Here is a 23,209-nt window from a genome sequence, read left to right on the forward strand (position 1 = left end):
GAGGTTCTTCCAGTGCCTGGAAAATACAGAAGTGGATGCTCACAGTCATCCATTGGATGGAGCATAAGGTCCCCAATGAAGGAGCCAGAGAAATACTCAGGGAGCTGAAGGGGACTGAAGCCCCAAAGCAGGAACATCAATATGAACTAACCAGTCCCCTCAGAGCTCCTTGGACCTATACCACCAATCAAAGAAAACACATGGTGGAACTTGTGGCTCTGGCTATATTTGTAGCAGACGATGGCCTAGTTGGTCATCAATGAGAGGAGAGGCCCTTGGTCATGAAAAGGCTCTATGCCCTAATATAGGGGAATGCCAGGACCAGGAATGAGAGTGGTTGCGCTGGGGAGCAGGGGAAGGGAGGAGGGGATAAGGGATTTTCTGAGGGGAAACCAGGAAAGGGATAACATTTGAAATGTAAATAAAGGAAATATCTAATAAAGAAGAAAGGAGGGAGGGAAGGAAGGAAGGAAGGAAGGAAGGAAGGAAGGAAGGAAGGAAGGAAGGAAGGAAGGAAAAGAAAGAAAAAGAAAGAAGAAAGGAAGGAAGGAAGAGAGACAAAGAAGGAAAGAAAGAAAAGAAAGAAAGAAGGAAAGAAGAGAAAGAAAGAAAAGAAAAGAAGAGAAAGGCAAGCTCTGGAGTCAACCAGTGTGCAGAGAACTGATACAGAACTCTACACAGTTCCTCAGAACACCAAGAGGATCTGCCAGATGGCACATGCTGGCTGCGCCTCCTCAGGAAGAGACACAAGCTTGTTTAGAGTTTCTTTCAACAGTGATTTGGTTTCAGGAAGCCAGGGCTCCTGTCATCTTGGAAACCTCTCCATCTCTAGTTCATGTGGCAGCACAAAGCATCCCTTCTGCCCTGAAGAAAGCTCTGCTATCTCAACAGGATATGAGTGGCTGGGCAGAAATACAAGCTGTGGGTTACCCAGATTTCAGGCTACAAAACACTGTTTTGTGAACAGAAGTCAGGACCCTGGTGAACATCTCCATACCCAGTTATAAAGAGATTTTGAAGACACTGAGATAGGACAACTGCAGAGGGAATTAGAACTCATATGAATTGATCCAAACCAAGTCCTTTCACAAGGTGGCTACTCTACCTCCACATGTCTATTGAGAGAGAATGTATTTGGGCTTTCAAATCCAGGAGGTGCATCCTGTCACAAAAGTACCAAGGATTCTGAGCAGGAGGGTCAGAAGTCGGTAGCCAGCCTAGGCTACATAGCAAGACTTTGTCTCATAAAAAATAAAGGAGAGAATTGTGCTTAACTTGAGTAGACTTGAAGGACATTAGGCTAAGAAAATAATCTACCAAATAGAGATCAATATTGCCTAATTGAAGCCTAAAACACAAATCTCCACTACTGATAAACAATAGCATGATGGAGAGATGTTTGCAGGATGCATTCTAGACAGTATGTAGGAGGAAGAGGGCAAATATGTAATGCACAGGGTGAAGACCACAGTGTATCATGAAGATCAGTGTGCTCTCACCACTGGAAAAGTGGTGCCTTTGGAAGACAGACATGTTAGCTTGTTCCAGTATGCAGACGTTTATATAGATATAAAATAGGACACGGTAACACACAGTTCAAACACAAAACGTTTACTGTAGATTAAAAAAATAGTCTGTGTATTCCGAGTTGTTTAAACCATACAATTTGTGTCCAGGTTCCAGCATCTGATACTCTTGGAGACACTTGTGCCTAAGCAGATCTTAAACCGAGATCTCTGGATATCCTCGATGGTTGATATTCACTCAGACACACAATGCCTAAAATCAGAAATCATTCACCCTTCAGTATCCAGGACCTTTTTAAAAAAATTATTATTAGATATTTTCTTCATTGACATTTCAAATGCTATACCCAAAGCCCCCTATACCCACCCGCAGCCCTGCTCCCCAACCCACCCACCCCCACTTCCTGGCCCTGGCATTCCCCTGTACTGGGGCATACGATCTTCACAAGACCAAGGCCTCTTCTCCTATTGATAGCAGACTAAGCCATCCTCTGCTACATATGCAACTAGAGACACAGCTTTCAGGGGTACTGGTTAGTCCATATTGTTTCTCCTATAGGGTTGCCGACCCCTTTAGCTCCTTGGGTACTTTTTCTAGCTCCTTCCTTAGGGGCCCTGTGTTCCATCCAATAGATGACTGTGAGCGTCCACTTCTGTATTTGCCAGGCATTGGCATAGACTCATAAGAGAGAGCTCTATCAGGGTCCTTTAAGCAAAGTCTTTCTGACATATGCAATAGTGTCTGGGTTTGGTGGTTGTATATGGGATGGATCCATAGGTGGGGCACTCTCTGGATAGTCCCTCCAGGACCTTTTTTAACGGCCATCTTCATGCTTCATTTCTGTAGGTATTGGTTGATGCCACTGCTTTCAAGGGACCCAATAAAAGGGATTCCCCCTCTCCACTGTACAATGTCTGTCAGTCTGGTATATATCTGGGGTCTAGGTCATGCAAATGACACTGTTTCTTGAGATGTTTTACTTGGGATGTGGTGTCCATGCCTAGGATTCCCCCTCTCCACTGTACAATGCCTGTCAGTGTGGTATATATCTGGGGTCTAGGTCATGCAAATGACACTGTTTCTTGAGATGTTTTACTTGGGATGTGCTGTCCATGCCTAGGTGACTGAGAGGGCAGTACACCAGGTGACACCTCTTATCCCATATACACAGCAGTGCACTTGGTGGATGGGAGGGATTTGAGCCACACCTTACCCTGATCACTTGATGTCTGCTGGAGAGAGAGGAACTTTGCCCCAGTGAGGAAGTTCCCCAAGTTGCCTCTTATAATCTTCTTGCACAAGGAAGGGTCATGGTAAGGTTCTGGGTGTTCCTGAGATGAGAACGTTTTTCTTCTCTTCTTGCTCTCAGTCCACCTGGCTGCTGATGCCATCTCTGTCTCCGGTGCCACTTCCCTACCTATCAGCAGGACGCTCTTCCATCAGTGAGACCTGAATACAGGGGTTTGGTAAGATTACCGAGTGTTAGCCAATCATGCCTTCTCCATGGCATGAGCAAGGAAGCATAACCTGTGTGGCCGTCTTCTGTCAACTGTGTTACGGCTTGGCGGGCACCTCCTGCACTGTTCACCATGCAGACGAAACAGTTCTCAGACTTTGTCCCTTGTTGAGTGTGTTCCTAGGAGTCCTTTGGGGCCGCAGCAAAAGACCATTCAGGCAGTAAAGGCGCTAATCTTGTCTGGGGACACACAGCTGCATTAGCAGCAACATCCCTATGGGGTATCAGAAAGAAAACAGCTTGGATCTTGTGAGATACTGTTGAAAACAAGAAAGGCAGTATATACTAGCATGTGGGCATAAGGAGGAGTGTGAATCTGATGACTTAATTCCCTAGGTTTTCTTAGGTGGTAGAAGATAGCAGGAGACCATAAACTACCCAAAGGAAAACCTTGCTGTCAGACCAGAGGGTCTGTTTTCTTACAACAGGTTCTTATCCATGATCATGCTTGGAAACAGGTCCTGCTCTGGCTTCAACTATTAAACACTTCATATTTCACTTTGGCTCCACTCAAAACATACTTGGTGGACTTTACCTTTTAAGCTCTCGGATGCCCTGGGGTAGTGTGCACCATGACATGATCTGGCTTCACATGGCTCCTATGAAGATGAACTGGTTAATGTTTCAGATAAGGGTGTAGACAAGGCAAAACAAATTTGGAAAGAAAACTAGAGTCAAAAAAATATGACAATACTTTGCTTGGAATACAGATTCTCTCCAATTCAACTAATTTCAATAGCAGCAAGAATGCCAAAGGAATGCTCTTTTCTCTGTCTCTCTCTCTCTGTCTCTCCCTCTCTCTCTCTCTCTCTGTCTCTCTCTGTCTCTCTCTCTCTGTCTCTCTCTCTCTCTCTCTCTCTCTCTCTCTCTCTCTCTCTCTCTCTCCCCCTCTCTTTCTCTCTCACTGTGTGTGTATGTTTGTGTGTCCGTGTGTGTGTTTGTGTGTCCCTGTCTGTCCAAATAGGGTGAGTTGTAAGGGTATCTGAGTAATGGTGAGTTAGAAGCAAGCTGTCTAGCAAGCCAGGATGGTTATATGAGCTGCACCATGAGCAATGTCATCTTGGACACAAACACAAGTAGATCAGTTCAGACACTCTGGGGTCCTACTCTGCTTCCAGTGTCCACTTGCTCTTCTAATGTCTCATGGGTACACCTGGAGACAGGCAGCTGATGATCTCTACATGCCTGGAAGTTCCTCTGAGGTTTGGTTTCCCGATGATGACCTGCATGCATGTCATGGTACCTTGTTTCCAGACTTACTGAGATCTATGGATCTTTACTTGGCTGGCAAAACTGTGGAATCACCAGCCAACATGAACCAACCTAGAGGGCAAAGTCAGGACAATCATGAGTTCATACCTTCCTCCCACAATCCATGCTCAGTCCTCAGGTTGCAAAGGACCTGAGAAGGGTATCACACAAGCCAGACACACTCTGTTAATCTGCAGACAGAGGAAGAATTTGCCCTTAGTTTCATACTGTGATGTAGACATGGTCCCACCCCCGCCTCCCGGCATCCAACCATGGGAAATTCCTCCCTGGCCCTCTCCTGTATCTGTGTGCATCCTCAGTAGGCTGCTCTTCACTCTCTGGTATCAGTTTTCAGGGAGCACAGTGCCTGTAAATGCTCTTCAAACAGACATAAGAAAGAGAGATCTTAGTAGAAATCTTCAGGACTTATGCTTCACTGTGATGGCCCTGTGCTGGCATGGGCTGTCAGGCTGGTTCTTCCCGAGTGCTCCACTGATCCCTTCCCCCACCCTCCTCCAACACCCTGGCCAGGCTCAAGACACTGTCCTCTGCCCTCTACATGTGGTGAAGTTACTCACAAAGGATACCGTGGGATTGGATTTATCAGTGATAATACATTACCACCAACCCCTAAGATGTATATTCTTGTAACCTGTTTATTTCAAAGCATATCATTTAGTCCAGGAAAGTGTTCAGTGAGTGCAAGCATTTGCTACCAAGGGTGGGGACGTTAATCCATTCCCTGAGACAGATAGGGTGTAAAGACAGAACTGACTCTGGCTGGTTAACTTCCATGCACATACAGTAAATAAATATTTTTTTCTTTAAAGAAATTGACATTATTTTAAACAAAAAACCTAGAGGTAGAAGTGTATTGTAGTCTCTCCACTTACCTGGTACCATGGCTACCTCCATGGCTCTTTTGACTCAGAGCCAGGCAGGCCTCTGTTGTTGGTCAGGGTGCACTGCTGTGGATTGACAGGCAGCAACATAAAGTTCGCAGGCCTCTTAGAAATCCGTTCCTTACGGTCTTCCAGGCCCGTCTTCGAAAGGGGGCCTGGGGCGCAGTCTGACACCTGTCATGGAGGTGTCCCTGGAGTGTATTTCGGGAGGATGGTCTGGACTCTCTCTGTTGTAGAGCAGGACCCTCACCCTTGGCCTCCTTCCTGGAGAATGGAGGTGATGTAACTTGTGTGTTCATGATGTCCATTTGTCCAGGTGTAGTAACAATGTGGAGCTGTCCCATGAGGTTTGGATCTTCCAAAGACTCTCCAGTAGATATTTCTTCCGAGGTGTAACTGATCTCTGTCTCCCAGGTGCCCTTCATGTACTGAGCATGTCCCATGAGTTTTGGATCTTCCAAAGACTCTCCAGTAGATATTTCTTCCGAGGTGTCACTGATCTCTGTCTCCCAGATTCTCCTCATGTAGTGTCTTAGTCAGGGTTTCTATTCCTGCACAAACATCATGACCAAGAAGCAAGTTGGGGAGGAAAGGGTTTATTCGGCTTACACTTCCATGCTGCTGTTCATCACCAAAGGAAGTCAGGACTGGAACTCAGACAGGTCAGGGAGCAGGAGCTGATACAGAGGCCATGGAGGGATGTTCTTTACTGGCTTGCCTCCCCTGGCTTGCTCAGCCTGCTCTCTTATAGAACCAAGACTACCAGCCCAGAGATGGCACCACCCACAAGGGGCCTTTCCTGATCACTAATTGAGAAAATGCCTTACAGTTGGATCTCATGGAGCCATTTCCTCAACTGAAGCTCCTTTCTCTGTGATAACTCCAGCTGTGTCAAGTTGACACAAAAATAGCCAGTACAATTGACCCCTTGTCAACTTGACACACAAACACATCACTAGTAAGCCTCAACCCTTACATTCTTATTCATCCCCAAGATCTAAATAACTTTAAAAGTCCCACAGTCTTTACATATTCTTAAAATTTCCATCTCTTTAAAATATCCATCTCTTTTAAAATCCAAAGTCTTTTTACAATATAAAGTCTCTTAACTGTGGGCTCCACTAAAACAGTTTCTTCCTTCAAGAGGGAAAATATCAGGGCACAGTCACAATCAAAGCAAAAATCAATCTCCAACCGTCCAATGTCTGGGATCCAACTCACGATCTTCTGGGCTCCTCCAAGGGCTTGGGTCACTTCTCCAGCCATGCCCTCTGTAGCACACACGTCGTCCTCTGGGCTCCAGATGCCTGTACTCCACTGCTGCTGCTGCTCTTGGTGGTCATCTCGTGGTACTGGCATCTCCAAAACACTGCGTGACCCCTTCAGTCCTGGGCCTTCAATTACAACTGGGGCTGCACCTTCACCAATGGCCTTCCATGGCCTCTCACAGTGCCTAGCCTGAGCTGCTGTGTGACCCCTTCATGCCTTCAAAACCAGTACCACCTGGGTGACCCTTACATATTACCAAGTCCCACTGCAGAAGGAGTACAACCTTGCCTATCTCTGGAACACAGCCTCTTTGTGCTTTCAGAAAACACTTCCCAGAAGATGTCACCTCAACGATGCTGATCTCTTCTTAATCACCGCTAATTTCTTAGCTCCAGCTAACCAGCATCAATATTCCCAGTAATGCAAAGTTTTTGCTTTAGTAGTTCTGTATCTTGTTAATCACAGCTGATTCTTCAGCCCCAGCTAACCAGAACTACAAAATCTTCACAATAAAAACAGCAATGGCCCTGAAGAGAGTCTTTAATTTTCCCTCTGAAATTTCACAAACCAGGCCTCCATCTTCTGCACTGTTCTCAGCATTATCTTCCAAGCTCCTACACAACATCTGACAGAGCTCTTAACAACAAATGGATCTTCAAGCCCCAAGTTCCAAAGTCCTTCCACAGTCCTCCCCAAAACATGGTCAGGTTGTCACAGGAATACCCCACTCCCAGTACCAATTTGTCTTAGTCAGGGTTTCTATTCCTGCACAAACATCATGACCAAGAAGCAAGTTGGGGAGGAAAGGGTTTATTCGGCTTACACTTCCATGCTGCTGTTCATCACCAAAGGAAGTCAGGACTGGAACTCAGACAGGTCAGGGAGCAGGAGCTGATACAGAGGCCATGGAGGGATGTTCTTTACTGGCTTGCCTCCCCTGGCTTGCTCAGCCTGCTCTCTTATAGAACCAAGACTACCAGCCCAGAGATGGCACCACCCACAAGGGGCCTTTCCTGATCACTAATTGAGAAAATGCCTTACAGTTGGATCTCATGGAGCCATTTCCTCAACTGAAGCTCCTTTCTCTGTGATAACTCCAGCTGTGTCAAGTTGACACAAAAATAGCCAGTACATGTAGTGAGCCTGTCCCATGAGGTTTGGATATTCCAAAGACTCTCCAGTAGATATTTCTTCCGAGGTGTCACTGATCTCTGTCTCCCAGATTCTCCTCATGTAGTGAGCCTGTCCCATGAGGTTTGGATATTCCAAAGACTCTCCAGTAGATATTTCTTCCGAGGTGTCACTGATCTCTGTCTCCCAGATTCTCCTCATGTAGTGAGCCTTTCCCATGAGGTTTGGATATTCCAAAGACTCTCCAGTAGATATTTCTTTCGAGGTGTAACTGATCTCTGTCTCCCAGATGCTCCTCATGTAGTGAGCCTGTCCCATGAGGTTTGGATATTCCAAAGACTCTCCAGTAGATATTTCTTCCGAGGTGTCACTGATCTCTGTCTCCCAGATTCTCCTCATGTAGTGAGCCTTCTGGACAAGCTGGGGGCTGATGCTGTTGAGTGGAGTTGTCTGCTTCTTGAAGCAGTTCCAGGTGGGTGGCATAGAGTGGCACATTGTAGTTCTCTTTACCTTCTCAAAACTGACGGTGGAAAGGATAGGCATACTAGTTGCCCTCCTTACTTCTACTTGGTTTTTTATGGTTGGCTCTGTGTTTTCCAACATTCTATCACACGGCCTTGGATCTGTTTTTTTTGTCTTGTCTTCCTGTGGTAAATGTTGTTGTTGTTGTAGCATTAAATAAGTAGCCATCACCGAGTTGAACTTTTTCTCCCGCAAACTTTCTCTTATCTCTTCTGGATTGTATCCCAGGACACCCATGAGTACGATTATACTGGGGTCCGGGTGGCTTTCAGTGTTCTCTCCCATGGAAGTGGGAGAAGCTTCGTTGTCATATTTTAGCCACCTGAATCTGGCAATCTCTTGGACTGTTGGCCTCTCTCCAGGGTTGACAGTTAGCAATTTGGCTATCACATCCCAAAGTTCTGGTGAGAGACTAAAACTCCAAGAGTACTTTCCTGCAAAGATCTTCTGCTTTGTTGCTTCATAGCCATATCCCTTGAAAGGGAGGTGCCCTGTGGCCATAAAATAAAGTACAACCCCCAAGCTCCAGACATCAGTGGCCCGATCATCGTACCCTCTACCTTGCAACAGTTCTGGGGCACAGTAAGGGAGAGTTCCACAGAACTCGACCAGCTTCTGGCCTGTGATTGATTATCTTGGTGCCCAATCCAAAATCAGCAAGCTTTACATCTCACTCATGAGGAAGACGGAGAAGTGTGTGTGTTTCAACCTCATAGACAAAAGCAGATTTCAATCTCAATGTTTAATATAAAAAAATTTCATTATATGGAAAATTCCTAATAGGTGCATATGTGTCTAGTAACTAAGTACTAAAGTGCAGGTTGTGTTCGAAAGTTTAAAAAAGTTGTTTGATTCTCATCTGCTTTTAAAATAAAAGATGAATGGCAGAGTCCTTAGTGGGCTTAGGTTCTTATATATAAACAAAGTGCTTGAATCCCTCGTCTAGTTCTTTTAAGTATTATGAAACCGAAATGCGAGCATTTAGTAACCCCTAAGAATTAGGTTGTTTATTCTAGATGAGTGTGTGTGGCTACCTAGATAAATAAGCTTTAAATATTTGAAACACCTGTGTTGGGTTTTTACCGCCCTGTTAATTCCCCACATGAAGTTTACACCATGAGAAAGTAAGTTTTCCAGAACGGCTCTATAGAATTCCTGCTTCAGACACGGAACAGGAGTAAATAATAACTATTTTCTGCTGATTCAGCTCTTGTTCTCCAGTATAGAGTTTGTGGAAACCATACAGGACAGTTTGCCTTCATCCTAAGTGGTAATATTAGGGAAAACATTTAGATTCTAACGACTTAATTTGTTATGACTAGTAATGTTTCCTTTCTGCAATAAAGCTGTTGAACATTTTTTGTAAAATAAATTAAAAATTTGTCTGCATAAAATGATGCCTGATTCTTTTGTAATCACAGGTGGCATCCAAGACAGAAATGAAAAGAATCGACCATCCTTGAAATCCCTGAAGGCTGATAATAGACTGGAAAAATCCAAATATAAGCCCCTTTGGGGAAAAATATTTTACCTTGACTTGCCTTCTATCACCATATGTGAGAAACTACAAAAAGATATAAAGGAACTCGGAGGGGTAAGTGAGAACCGCACACCCACCAGAAGTTGAGAAAAGTAATAATTGGCGTTCTGTAATATAAATTACCAGGGCGTTTCATTTTGGAAATTACAGCGATTTAGCAGTAGCGCTTTGATGAGCTATTGGTTATTAGTGAATCACTTGGGAACTGGGAGTGTAACCCAGTGGTCTAGCACCTGCTGACATGTGCAAGACTTTCTGTGTTCAAGTCCCAACATCAGAAGATAAAGAAAACTTTTTTTTTAAAGCCTTTTGTAGCCTGATAAAATGTCAAGTTTCTGTGATTGGTGGTTTGGTATAAAGAAACGAGGCTCCTATGTCCTAGGAAACCTGCCTTTTCTTTCAAAATACCAGGAGTCATTTGACTGATGGCTGAGGGGAGCTGTTATGTGTTAAAATAATTCTTTAGTTTTATACATATACACATACGTGTGTGTGTATGTATATATATACATACACACACACGTATGTGTATATGTATAATTATTATATATGTGGCATACAATTTACTAGTGTACACATGTGTGTATATGTATACTTACATGCCAGGAGAGAAGTACTCAGTCAGCAGGCACCTGTCATGGAGGGAACAATTTTCGAGACAGGGTTTCTCTGTGTAGCCCTGGCTGTCCTGGAACTCACTCTGTAGACCAGGCTGGCCTGGAACTCAGAACTCCGCCTGCCCCTGCCTCCCAAGTGCTGGGATTCAAGTCACGAGACACCACGCCCTGCAGAGTAGTAGTTAAAGTGCCTTCCCTGTCGTATCCATTTCTTTATGATTAGAAAACTTTGGCAAAACTCTATAAAAATTTCTTAGGTGTAATGTTAATGTGACCTAAAATCTAACAAATGAGGTTATTATGATTTTTACTGTTTTCAGAGGTTTCTGCTGGACTGAAAGTTAGCAGTTTTGAACATTTTGTTCCCAGACTGAAAATTCACAAGAATACTTCACGAGTTTCTTAGAGTTCCTCATTAATGTGATATTTTCCTTGCCTGCCCTTGACGTTTGCCTGCATTCTTTGGGAGGCAGTTGATGGAATCTCACTTTGACTATGAAAGGCACATGGATTTCACTCTCTCTTGGTCAGTTACATTCATATATGAACTGTGTTGCAGTCCGTTACTCCCGTTACCCTCCTGCCCTTGCCCACTCTCTTCTGCATAGCTAGGTCCGCTGCCCCCCTAAGCAGCCTATTTTCCTACTGTCCATTTTGTTGACTTACTGTTTTGTATTTATGGTAGCATTTATCATAATGACAGTATGGCTGTACTTCTAAAGGTCATGGCTGATAGACCTGCTACCATCAGCTGTATTCCTATCAACAGGATGTTCATGTTCTCAGGACATCATAGATATGAATAAAGACCCCTCTTTTTCACAATGAAGTGCTACCTGCTAAGCTTGTAACATGATACGCCACCATTATTTTAATATCGGTGGCTATGCAGTAGTTGATAGCTTTCTCAACTACGTTGGCCATTCTGTTAACTTTGGGTATAAAGAACTCATGTTTAGATTTGTGCTTCTCACAGCAGATGCTTCAGACGATGTTGTATCTCTAAGTCCAGCTCGGGAACCCACAAATGGAGCTTTGACTAAATGAGCAGTGTCATGTTGGTGCTGGCACAGGAATCACTTCCCTTTCTTTCTTCCCCATCCTCACAACACCTCCTAAGATACTTTCAAGAAACAAATTTTCAATTACTTCTACCACAAATGGTTGTTAGAGACCATTTTGACTTTATACATGTCAGATTTTACCCTTTAAAGGTACAAGTACCTCAGCGGCTGTCCTGAAAGCATGAGTTTTGTAGCGCTGCGGCAGGGGAGTTAGCCTGATCATGAAGGTGATGTTTTCCTGAGGTGAGCTCTCCAGCTGTTGTGACCCCTCTGATTGCCTCCAATACAGAGAAACCTCTGCTGCATAAGTTGTGTTCTTGCATCTGCACCCTCCCCTTAGGAACAACCAAGTGCTGGGCTAGTGAGGTAGCCTGCAGGTAAGGGAGGGCATGTGCTGCCAAACCCATGGCAAAAGAGAGCACTGACTTCCACAGCCCACCACCTTTCTTTTTTTTTTTTTTTTAAAGATTTATTTATTATTATGTGTAAGTACACTGTAGCTGTCTTCAGACACACCAGAAGAGGGCATCAGATCTCATTACAGATGGTTGTGAGCCACCATGTGGTTGCTGGGATTTGAACTCAGGACCTTGAGAAGAGCCGTCAGTGTTCTTACTCACAGAGCCATCTCACCAGCCCCACCACCACCTTTCTTGTTGGAAAAGAAAGTACCTAGTTCTGGTCTTTGCTGTTTAATTCACTGATGTCAATTTAGTCCTTAGTCCTGGTTTCTGTCCATATTTAAAGGAACCCAGTTTTATCAAATTGTCATTTATTTCAATGGTTCTCTCTTCCTCCAATGTTTAGTTTTATTTAACCTGTCTATCCTTTTATTTTCTTTTGCTTTGGATCGCCCCAATGGTGTCATTGCTTAATTGATCACACATATTTGTTTTCTGTGAGTCCTAATGAAACTGTGCTAAAAATTTGCAGAGGACATTTGTGATAATTCAAGTATTAATTGTATAGCAGTCAATTTTCTTTTTTTTTTTTTTGGTTTTTCGAGACAGGGTTTCTCTGTGTAGCCCTGGCTGTCCTGGCACTCACTTTGTAGACCAGGTTGGCCTCGAACTCAGAAATCCGCCTGCCTCTGCCTCCCCAGTGCTGGGATTAAAGGCGTGCGCCACCACCCCCGGCTGCAGTCAATTTTCACATAATAGTGAACCTACCTTTATAGTGTTAGAAAAATAGCCAAATGAAAGCCACTTAAGAAGGATAAAGAGAGCCGGGCAGTGGTTTTACACGCCTTTAATCCCAGCACTCAGGAGGCAAAGGCAGGCAGATTTCTGAGTTCGAGGTCAGCCTGGTCTACAGAGTGATTTCCAGGACAGCCAGGGCTACACAGAGAAACCCTGTCTCGAAAAAATCAAAAAAAAAAAAAAAAGAAAGAAAAAAAGAAACACATGAGTAAAGTGACACAAGGACAAGCCTGAGGTATGGACATCATGCTTTTCCATAGAGACACATGAATAACAACAATTGAAGTAAACTCAGTCGTATCCACTTCACTTGGGAGGGGCACATTCAAAAATACATTCCAAGAACAATTCTGTGCTTTGGAAAAACTGAGGTCACAAGATTCATCTTGTTTCTTGGAGTTTTCTCAGAAGCACTCAGAATTCTCACTTGACTCCATTCTTGGACTGTGTTCCAACAGGGTGTAATACCTTGTTACTTTATGATTCTGATCACAAACAAGTATAATTTTTGTGTTTGCCCATTAAAATGTAGAGGCAGCAATTTCCAATCAGTTCTCTGAGTATGGTTTTCAGGGCATACTATTGTGCTTTTGTTAGACTCAAAAATGAATCCTATGTCTGTCTTTCCTGGAGCTCTAATCTAGATAGAAATGGCATGGTATTGTGTGAAAAACCTTTTCCTAGGGAAACACAACACTGTTGAGATATCTGTTCACCCCAGATAGGAATCTTACGACCGAGCAAAGTATGGATACCACCAAAGTCTAACTTGGTGGAGCAGTGAATTTTACTGAGGTTCCTTCCAGGAGCAGAAATGAGTCAGACAACAGCATCTCCAAGGCCCTCCTCAGCATGAATGACAGCTCACAAAAGCTGGGAAACCTGGAGCACACTGAACACACTGCAGGCAACTCAGCTGGTTTCTGCTTCTTCCAGGCAGCTGGTCTGGTCTCAGAATCTTTGCAGCTTTTCTCCTATAAGAGTCTTTACAGCTCAGCTTCCTTTTGTCTGAAAGAGATTCTCAGCTTTTGTCTCTACTCTGTCTGGGAGGGGCCTAGGGAATCTGGTCACTTTCAGGGACTTCCTTAAAGTTCTTTTTAGTAGTTTACCTTTCTGCTTAAGGAGCTTCCTATAGAATGGAATGTTTCAGTCCCCCAAGAAACTTACACAACCCATGGGTACAACTGATTGTAATTTAATACAAATATCAAAGGAAAGGGGAGATTAGTTCTACCTGAAGGATTGTAGAGGACATTGTGTGGGCATAATAACTAAATAATTATAGAGCCGCCCTGGGAATATGTAGAAATTGCTGTTAGGATACAGATGGACATGCTTACCCACCATTGTGAATCAGTACAGTTAATGTTTGAGCTGAGTCTTGAAGGAATGTTAGGAATGTACTTAGTAAACTATATGCACATTATAGAAAGAACATACTTAAAATATATGCCTGTATAGGTGTGCTTGTGTACTTAATGCTACAAACTCCCTGCAAATGAAACTGAGATGTGGATGTGGCAAGAATCGCTTATGTTAGAACCAGATTATAAAGGGCATTTTCTTCATGATACAGGATAACAGAGTAGTTTTGGGCTTTGGAAGGCAGCAGGGTTTTTGATATAAGCAGTGTCTAACTGGCTGGCTTGGAACTTTATAATCTTCCTGCCTCTGTTTCCCCAGTTCTGAAATAATAAGTCTGAGCCACACACAAGAGAAGTGGGTTTCTGGTTTGTTTTCCTTGTGGTTTTGTGGCGGTGTTATTTTGAGAGATAGTAAGTTAGGGTTTCTCTGTGTGTTTATTGTGCCCAAAACTACCAAGGGGGGGAGTTGTTGTTTGTGTATTTTAAGTTATGTTTGTGTGTTTGCTGTATAAAGGCAGTGCAGGTGCCCAAGGAGGACAGAAGGATGGCATCAGACCCTCTGGAACTGGAGTTAGAGAGTTGTGAACCGCCGTGCATGTGCTGTGAATTGAGCACAGGGTCTTCTGCACAAAGTAGCAAGTGCTTTATCTGCTAAGCCATTCCCGCTCTCTTTTTTACGTTTTTACACTAAGAAGTTTTAATTCCGTTTCAATGAAATTAATACTGGGAGAAATTTATGATATTAGAGTTGTATAACATTCAGTACAGTGAGTGAGAACTCAGAAATAAACTTTTATATGTAGCCAGTTGCCTACTTATTTTTGTTTTTTATTGATAAGATCATTCTGCCAGCCAGTTTCAGGAAAGCTGGATATCTACATGCCAAAGAATGAGTTTGTAAATTTACCTTACATCACATATGGAGCCAAGATACACATGTAAGAGGCTTCCGATACTTAGAAAATACCATTGACAGCAAATTAAAAGTATTCATAAGTTCAGCTTAGTTAAAATTAACAACTTCTCTATCTCCCAGGACAGTAACGAGAAATCACTAAATGGTAGAGAATATTTCCAAGTCGTTTATGTTCCTCCAATTAATAGTGTTTACTAGGCCTACATGAAGCTCTGGGTTCAGTCGCAACCACTGCAGAAAACAGTGTCACAGACCAGTATTCCAGCATTCAGGGGTAAAGGCAAGAAACTCAAAAGGTTATCCTTAGGTCAAGGCCAATTTAGTCTTGTTATCAAAGAAAAATTGTATATTCAATATCTAGTAAATGTATTCTATACAGAATATGTGAACATTTCAACAGAAAGGTAATCCAATGGGTAAAGGGGGCTGTAGAGGCTCAGCAGTTAAAACCTCTTATTCATACAGAGGATTTGAGTTCAGTTTTCAGCACCCACCTGGTGGCTCTAAATCATCTATAGTTCTAGGAGTTCTGACACCTTCTGGCCTCAGCAGGCATTGGGCACACATAACAGATAGATAGATGTATGTATACACATAAGCAAACACATAAAAATGAATAATGGGTGAAGGGCCTAAATAGATATTCAGCCCCACAGCTTTGTGATTGTCAGGTATATGCAAGGTTAAACTCGTAGGCATGCCTATCAGTTACTGTCAAAGAACCAGAAAATAAACATATTAGCCTTCACAGTTTGACTTGTCCACCATTTCTGGGAATGTAAAAGGCAACATCTGTGCAAACAGTATGGGCAGTTTCAAGAAAGGGGTTCCAGCAATTTATGTATCTGAAAGAGTTGAAAGTGGGGTGTCAAAGAGATAAATGAACACCTGCAAGCTGACCAAGACATGGGGAACAGGCTGGTGAGCAGGATTCGTCCATGTTCTTCAGTTCCTTCCTTCAAGCTCCTGCCAGGGATGCCCCTAGAATGGCCATTTTCAACCTGTGGGGCTCAACCCCTTTGGGCTGTTGGTTTATTATTTTACTATGTTCTTATATCTACCACCTTAATCCATTCCAACCCCCCAACACAAGGTAGGAGAGGAAGGAGCTTAGAGTGGAAAGGGGACATTGACCTGTGGGATACTTCCTTCAGATTTAGGGTCTGCACGTTCCTAGAGACCAACCCAGTCTTCATTGTTAGAATATCCAGCAGTCCAGCAAACCATCAATTGCAAACACAGTGAACCAGCAGCAACAAAGGGGACAGCAACCACATAGGCCTGCTCAGGGTTCTCCCCTGCTCTGGGGACCCTCTCCAGAGTCCCCAGAATTAAACTATATGTTACTGGCAAAAATCACGTCCTGCTAGAGCAAGAGACAAATCATAGTTAACTGCTGTGGCCAAGCTGAAGCAGCCTACAACCCACCCCTGGGATTTAACATGTTTATATAACATAATTGGGTTTTTAAAGAAACCAATATTTTCACTACATTTGGGAGGGAGTCAGTTGACCCTTTCACAGGGGTTACCTAAGACTATCAGAGAAAACAGATACTTACGATTCATAAGAGTAGCAAAACTCCAGTTATGAAGCAGTAACAAAAGTAATTTTATTGTTAGGGTCATCACAACATGCGGAATTGTATTACAGGATTGCAGCACTAGGAAGGTTGAGAACCACTGCCCTAGATGACAGACAGACTGTTACCTGCAATGATAGCTGAAATAAACCCCTTCCTCAAGTTGCCTTTGGTCAGGGCTTAAGCAAATTCCGACAAGGAGGTGCTTCTCCCCATTGGATGTTCTAGCCTAGCACTCACAGTTATCTCTCTGCTTCCTGACTGCAGATACACTGGCTCAGCCTCTTCATGCTCCTGCTAGCACACCCTCTCTTCCACGGTGGATTGATGAGATTCCCTCAAATCTGAACCAGAATAAACCTTTCTTCAGGTTATTTTTGTGAGGTATTTGGTGCCTGCCCATGAGAAGTGTAGTTAATACAGTGGCTGATCACCCTGCCTTAGATCTTTTTCGTTTGCATAGACTCTGGGGCTTGATCCTACTTTATGACCTCGTTTAACTTTGAAAGTCTTGTCTGCAAAGACCATGGAGCATGCATCTCAGCCGCTGTGACCCTTTAATACAATTCCTCCTTTTAGCATAAAGTTTTTTTGTTGCTACTTCATGACTATTTTGCTACTGTTATGAGTCATAATGTAAATACTGATAAACAGGATAGCTGGTATGTGACTCCCTAATGGGTTGTGACCCACAGGTTGAGAACCCCTGCCCTGAAGCGTATATTTTCACCTTTTTTTTTTAAATTATTTTTTATTTTAAGTATATGAGTCTTTTTATCTACATATATCTACACATGTGTTTAGCACATACATACTGTGCATGAAATGGTCAGAATAGGGCATCAGCTCACCTGGAAATGAAGTTACAGACAGTTGGGAACCTCCGTGTGGGTTCATATGGACTGAATCCTGGTCCTCTGGAAGAGCAGCCAGTACCTGTTGAGTCATCCCTCCAGCCCATTTTCACCTTACTTACCACACAGTTGGGACAATTTAGATGAACGTGTGTGTGTCGGTAAATTGCTGGAAACTTAATAAAGTTTAAAAGGCAGTATTTTATAAATTAGCATTTACATTCTTTTCTACTTTTATACAAGACCCATATTTTTTTCAATAAACAAATAGTGATAATTTATTAGCTGGTCAATAAAAAGGAATGTTGCCTAGAAAGGAAAGGGAAAAACAACTTGCATTTCACTAAGGTTGTTCTTGCCAACAGCTAATTCTGAGTCAATGGTAGCTTAAATTAACTTATCACAAACTTTGGTTCATTTTGGTTTTAGTTCTTTAGTTTTATGTAGTTTCATGTAGTGTGTATGAATGTGCCTGCAGTGCATATGATGTGTACTCTCACATGGAGGTCAGAGAACTTGCAGGAGTTGGTTTTTCCTTCTGCTGTTTGAGTCCAGGTGCTCGAGCTCAGATAATTAGGTTTGGTAACGAGGACCATCGGCATCACCATCAAGCATCCGGCTGCCCCAAGTTACTTACTGCCTTTCATACTGTGAATCATTAGAAATTAGAACTGGGAAAAAGTCTTATGACTATTAGTCACTTCTGCTTGCTTCTTAGTATTGTGTCAATTGTATTTATATGTATGTGTTTTAATAGAACTAACTAGTTCAATACCCCTTCCCCTGGGTGATGGTGATCTTTAATAACAGCATGCTGCTGTGTGTGGTGGAGTGCATGTTCTGAAAATTTTATGCTTGTGAGAAAAAAAGGTTCTTTCTTCTGCTATTAGGAAATGTTATAACGTTAATGATTGCAACTGATGTGCCCGGTACATGTAAATAAAATTTGAAATACAATGGCCGGCTTATACTAGCTGCATTTCAGATGCTTACTGTCCACGTGTAGTGTTACATAGTACAGGCAAAGAAGAGTTCATCTCTGTAGGAGGCCTTGCTGCTGGGACTCCAGCAAGTCACTTCCACTGTCATCTCCAGTGTATGTAGATAAGTGCAGGAGAGTGCGTGGACTGCATTAATTAGGATAAAATACTTAAGAATAGTACATAGCACATGATATTATTAATGAAACTCCCATTATATTTCCTCAGAACTATGGGCTCAAAAATGCAGCGTGAAAAGCATCAATTTGTAAAACATTAGATTATAGCTGGGCGTGGCGGCGCAAACCTTTGATCCCAGCACATGGGAGACTGAGGCAGGCGGATTTCTGAGTTCGAGGCCAGCCTAGTCTACAATAGTGAGTTCTAGGACAGCCAGGGCTACAGAGAAACCCAGTCTTGAAAAACCAAAAACAAAACAAACAAAAAAAAAAAACCAAGACATTAGATTATATGAAATTGGAATTTGTTCACAGTATCTTTAAAGAGCTTTGGAAAAATTTATTATAAATTCTTTGTTTTCTTCTAGCGAGTTGAAGAATTTCTCAGCAAAGATATCAGTTATTTTGTTTCAAATAAAAAGGAAGCAAAGTATGCACAGACATTGGGTCGCGTTTCTCCTGTACCAAGTCCAGAATCTGCATATACTGCAGAAACCACCTCTCCTCATCCCAGCCACGATGGAAGTTCCTTTAAGTCTCAAGACAGAGTAAGTGTGTCCTATATGCTTTGAGCCTAGGGCAAAGTGGATCTCATGGTTTTCTCTCTGTTTTAAGACAAATAAATCCCTCTCAGACTGGTTTGAACTCCCTCAGAATTCTTTTTTTTTTAATTTTTAATATTTTTTATTACGAATTTTCCTCAATTACATTTCCAATGCTATCCCAAAAGTCCCCCATACCCACTTCCCTACCCACCCATTCCCGTTCTTTTGGCCCTGGCGTTCCCCTGTACTGGGGCATATAAAGTTTGCAAGTCCAATGGGCCTCTCTTTCCAGTGATTGCCAACTAGGCCATCTTTCGATACATATGCAGCTAGAGACAAGAGCTCTGGGGTACTGGTTAGTTCATCATGTTGTTCCCCCTATAGGGTTGCAGACCCCTTTAGCTCCTTGGGTGCTTTCTCTAGCTCCTCCATTGGGGGCCCTGTGATCCATCCAATAGCTGACTATGAGCAGCCACTTCTGTGTTTGCTAGGCCCCGGCATAGCCTCACAAGAGACAGCTATATCTGGGTCCTTTCAGCAAAATCTTGCTAGTGTATGCAATGGTGTCAGCGTTTGTAAGCTGATTATGGGATGGATCCCTGGATATGGCAGTCTCTAGATGGTCCATCCTTTCATCACAGCTCCAAACTTTGTCTCTGTAACTCCTTCAGAATTCTTATTCTTTCTGCCTTAGTGTCTCCCAGGTCCTGGAGTTACAGATGTTTGTCTGACACTTGACTCTGGGCTTCCAATAGCAGGGTTACAGTGCATAGATAGAGTGGTTATAAAAAAGATCTGTGGCTTTCTCACCTAATGTTTCTGTCTTTTTGAAAGGTGATTAAGTTTTCCTTAATAATATAGTAGTCAAGTTGTACCCTGATTCCTAAAGCATGCACTTGCACTTTAGACAGGTAGCTTTTGTTTTCTAGAATAATTTACAACTAAAGTTAATAGCCAGCCATTCTTTTGAAGAAAAGAAAAACTTGTAAATCTTTCAAAGTAGATAAACTGACCATCTACAGCATACTGACTGTGTACAACATATAAGTTAGGCATATTTTTGCATACCCAGAAGTTGATGGGAAAAACAAAATAATATTTTGTGACAAGTAGAAAATGTTTGTGTAAATACTGTATGAATATTAGTTTTTTGACAAAGATGATGTGGTCTACAAGGCCTACAGTGATATGCTGTTTGTCCCCTCCCATAAAAATAAGTTATGATCCGTGTTTAAAATTTTTCTGACAGTACATTGAAGACAAAATGAAGGGCAAACTGATGTAAATACTTAGAAAAGAGAGTTAGAGATAAAATGCTTACTGTATCTAAATTGTTATACTACGATATAATTAAATGGGCATTTGAAGCATAGCCACATGAAAAGCAGTTTGAATGCAGAGAGAGCAGAAAGCAGGAGTTGCAAAGGCAGTCCTGTGAGAAAGGGAGAAGAGTGGGTCAGGTTGTGCAGTAGTGCTGTTTGGTAAAAATGTAATACACTACCAACAAGCTCTTGATGTGTTCATGGCCTTTTAACTGCTTTTCATGCTGTCTTACTTTAAAAGGGAAATAATTTATAAAAATTGTGTATAATGTTTTTCTTAAATCTTTTTTTAATACAAAGCTGAGCCAGGCCTGTTAGCCCAACTCCTTAGGAATGTGAGGCAACCTAATGAAGGAGCTAGAGAAAGTATCCAAGGAGCTGAAGGGGTCTGCAACCCTATAGGAGGATCAATAATATGAACTAACCAGTACCCCCAGAGCTGTGTCTCTAGCTGCATATGTAGCAGAGGATGGCCTAGTCGGCCATCAGTGGGAGGAGAGGCCCTTGGTCTTGCAAAGATCATATGCCCCAGTACAGGGGAATGCCAGGGTCAGGAAGCAGGATTGGGTGGATTGGGGGGCAGGGCCAGGTGGAGGGTATAGAAGACTTTTGGGATAGCATTTGAAATGTAAATGAAGGCAGTATCTAATAAAAAAATTTCAAGTTCATTAAAAAAAAGCAGTGTGAGGCAAGAGTATCATAAGTTGAAGGGCAGCTGGGGCAACTCAGTGAGACCAGATGTAACGTTAAGGCTTTAGAAGGATTGGGGATGTAGCTCAGTTGTAGAATGCTTGTCAAAATACAACACCCAAAAGGAAAAAGAATAAAATCTCAAATTAACCTGAAAAGTGTAGATTTTTTTCTTGTTTTCTGAGACAGATTCTCATGTAATTCAGGCTGGCCTTAAGTTTGCTATATAGCTTGACTTTAAAATGTCAGTGGGTGCTAGCTATTTTTATTTACATAGAATTGATCCTCTAGCATCTCATTCAATTTCTTTCTTCGTGTGCCTATGCGTGTGCGTGTGTGTTTGGTATGTTTGTAGATGTTTTCTGCACTGGAAAAAAAGAGGGAAAAAATTTTAGTCTGTCTTCCAGGAGAATAATGAAGCCACTTTTGACCATAAATTTTCTGTGTTCATAGCTATTGAGACTATATGAACAAAATTTTCTACTTTTAAGGGGTTCTCTTTTCTAACCTTTTCTCTGATGAAGTACTATAATTGTTTGGTTTTTTTGTTGTTGTTGTCTTACAGGTATGTTTGAGCCGAGGAAAATTGTTAGCTGAAAAAGCTGTCAAGGATCATGTAAGTAGGAATTTGAAATTCACAGCATGTGGGCTTCAATTGGGACAGTGGGCTGGTGTCTAGCACATGAGGTCCTTAACTCTTCATAAGCCAGGCATAGCAGCATGCACCTGTCATAACAGCTCTGAGGTGGTAGGGGACCAGAAGTTCAAGGACATCCTCAGTTACATAAGGAGTTCAAAGCCAGCCAGAGCTAGAAACCCTGTGACGCGGGGACAGGGAAGAAAGAAAAACATGCAGTGCATATTTTGCTTCTTTATTGTCTTGTTTTCTGAGACAGATTCTCATGTAATTCTGGCTGGACTCAATTTGCTATATAGCTTGACTTCCGAGTGCTGGCATTATAGATATATACTACCATATATAATATAGGTACAGCTGTATTTTATTCAAAATTTAACTGTGGGCTGGCTAGATGACTCAGTGGGTAAAGCTGCTTGCTGCCAAAACTATTGACCTTAGTTTGATACCAAGGACCTAAATGATGAAAGAAAAGAACTGACTCTTGAAAATTGTCTTCTGATCTCCAAGCGTGCACTGTGGTATGTGTGTACCGACACACATACACACAGACAAGCATACAAGTAGAATAAGTGAATGTAATAAATACTCAACTTGGATCGGTAGTAAAGTTGGCAAAATGCCTGTCATGAAAGCAGTAGAACTTAAATTTGGATGTCTAAAAGCCACATAAAAAGTAAAAGGCCAGGCATAGCAAGAGGTGCCTCTGATCTTAGCATTGACATTTTTGGAGAGGGATAGGGTGGGACACTTGGGTCCCTGAAGCTAATTGGCCAGTCAGCCTAGCTGAATCAGTGACTTCCTGGTTCAGCAAGTGACCTACTGTCTCTAAAACAATTGAAAGTGGAGTATGATTAAAGAAAGACATTTGGCATTGACCGGAGGCCTCTGCATCACACAGGCATGGACACACCACATACGAAATTTGTAACTGAAAGTTGAAGATATTCTGGAGATAACTCTTTCATTTCTAGTGGAAAAAAGCTCAAGTTATAGCTTGTCTCATTCTATCAGAAATAGAAGCTACTTTTTCCCGGAGGAACATCCCCATCTTGTGGACATCCTAAACATTACTGAAAACTCGAAGGTTACCTTAAGATATACATTTAATTGTTAGGGTATACATTAATTCTTAGGTCAGGCAGAGTGGGCATACCTTTATTCCCAGCACTTGAGAGGCAGGTGGATTTCTGGCTTCCAGGCCAGCCAGGGCTACTAAGTGAGACTTTGTCTCAAACAAAACATAGGAGTATATTAATTGGAAACGATTTAAGAATGCCAAAATACAAAACAAGGTCCTCATTTCTATTGTAATTCATTAGGGACATTTATGCATAATCTCTTCAATGGCGTTAAGATTTAAATAAAATTTAAGGCTTAAAAAGTTTTAAAAGTAATTCTTAGACAAACTTGGTTTTGTTTTTGTTTCACAGGATTTTATTCCTGCTAATAGTATATTATCAAATGCCTTATCATGGGGAGTAAAGATTCTTCATATTGATGGTAAGATGACCTTTTGATAGCATTTGTAGTACGTGCCTGTCTGTCCTTTAGTTACATAATAAGAATTTTGGTAGTAGGGGGTATCTCCCATGGTAAACT

General features: G+C 42.3%; 1 protein-coding gene and 1 pseudogene across 13 annotated transcripts in view; one reads left to right on the forward strand and one right to left on the reverse strand.

Annotated features, from left to right (window-relative positions):
- The window catches only part of LOC147004978 (sperm motility kinase X pseudogene), an 11,198-nt pseudogene extending 1,818 nt beyond the window's left edge, over positions 1–9,380 (reverse strand).
- Positions 1–23,209, forward strand: part of LOC147004975 (protein DBF4 homolog A-like) — a 161,945-nt gene that overhangs the window by 126,029 nt on the left and 12,707 nt on the right. For 3 of the 13 annotated variants that reach the window (XM_085836482.1, XM_085836483.1, XM_085836485.1), the window contains exons 5-7: positions 18,782–18,961; positions 21,536–21,586; positions 23,041–23,110. The exons of 4 other annotated variants lie outside the window; for them this stretch is intronic. In XM_085836482.1, coding sequence (XP_085692608.1) covers positions 18,782–18,961; positions 21,536–21,586; positions 23,041–23,110 — 301 coding nt within the window. Of the gene's footprint in view, positions 1–9,539; positions 9,713–18,781; positions 18,962–21,535; positions 21,587–23,040; positions 23,111–23,209 lie in introns of those variants that run through there. 6 more of the 13 variants (XM_085836486.1, XM_085836487.1, XM_085836488.1 and 3 more) reach the window with 4 other exon arrangements.

This window comes from Mus caroli, unplaced genomic scaffold (genome assembly GCF_978045245.1).
Source record: "Mus caroli unplaced genomic scaffold, Mus_caroli_1 scaffold_4, whole genome shotgun sequence".
NCBI classification, from domain to species: Eukaryota; Metazoa; Chordata; class Mammalia; order Rodentia; family Muridae; genus Mus; species Mus caroli.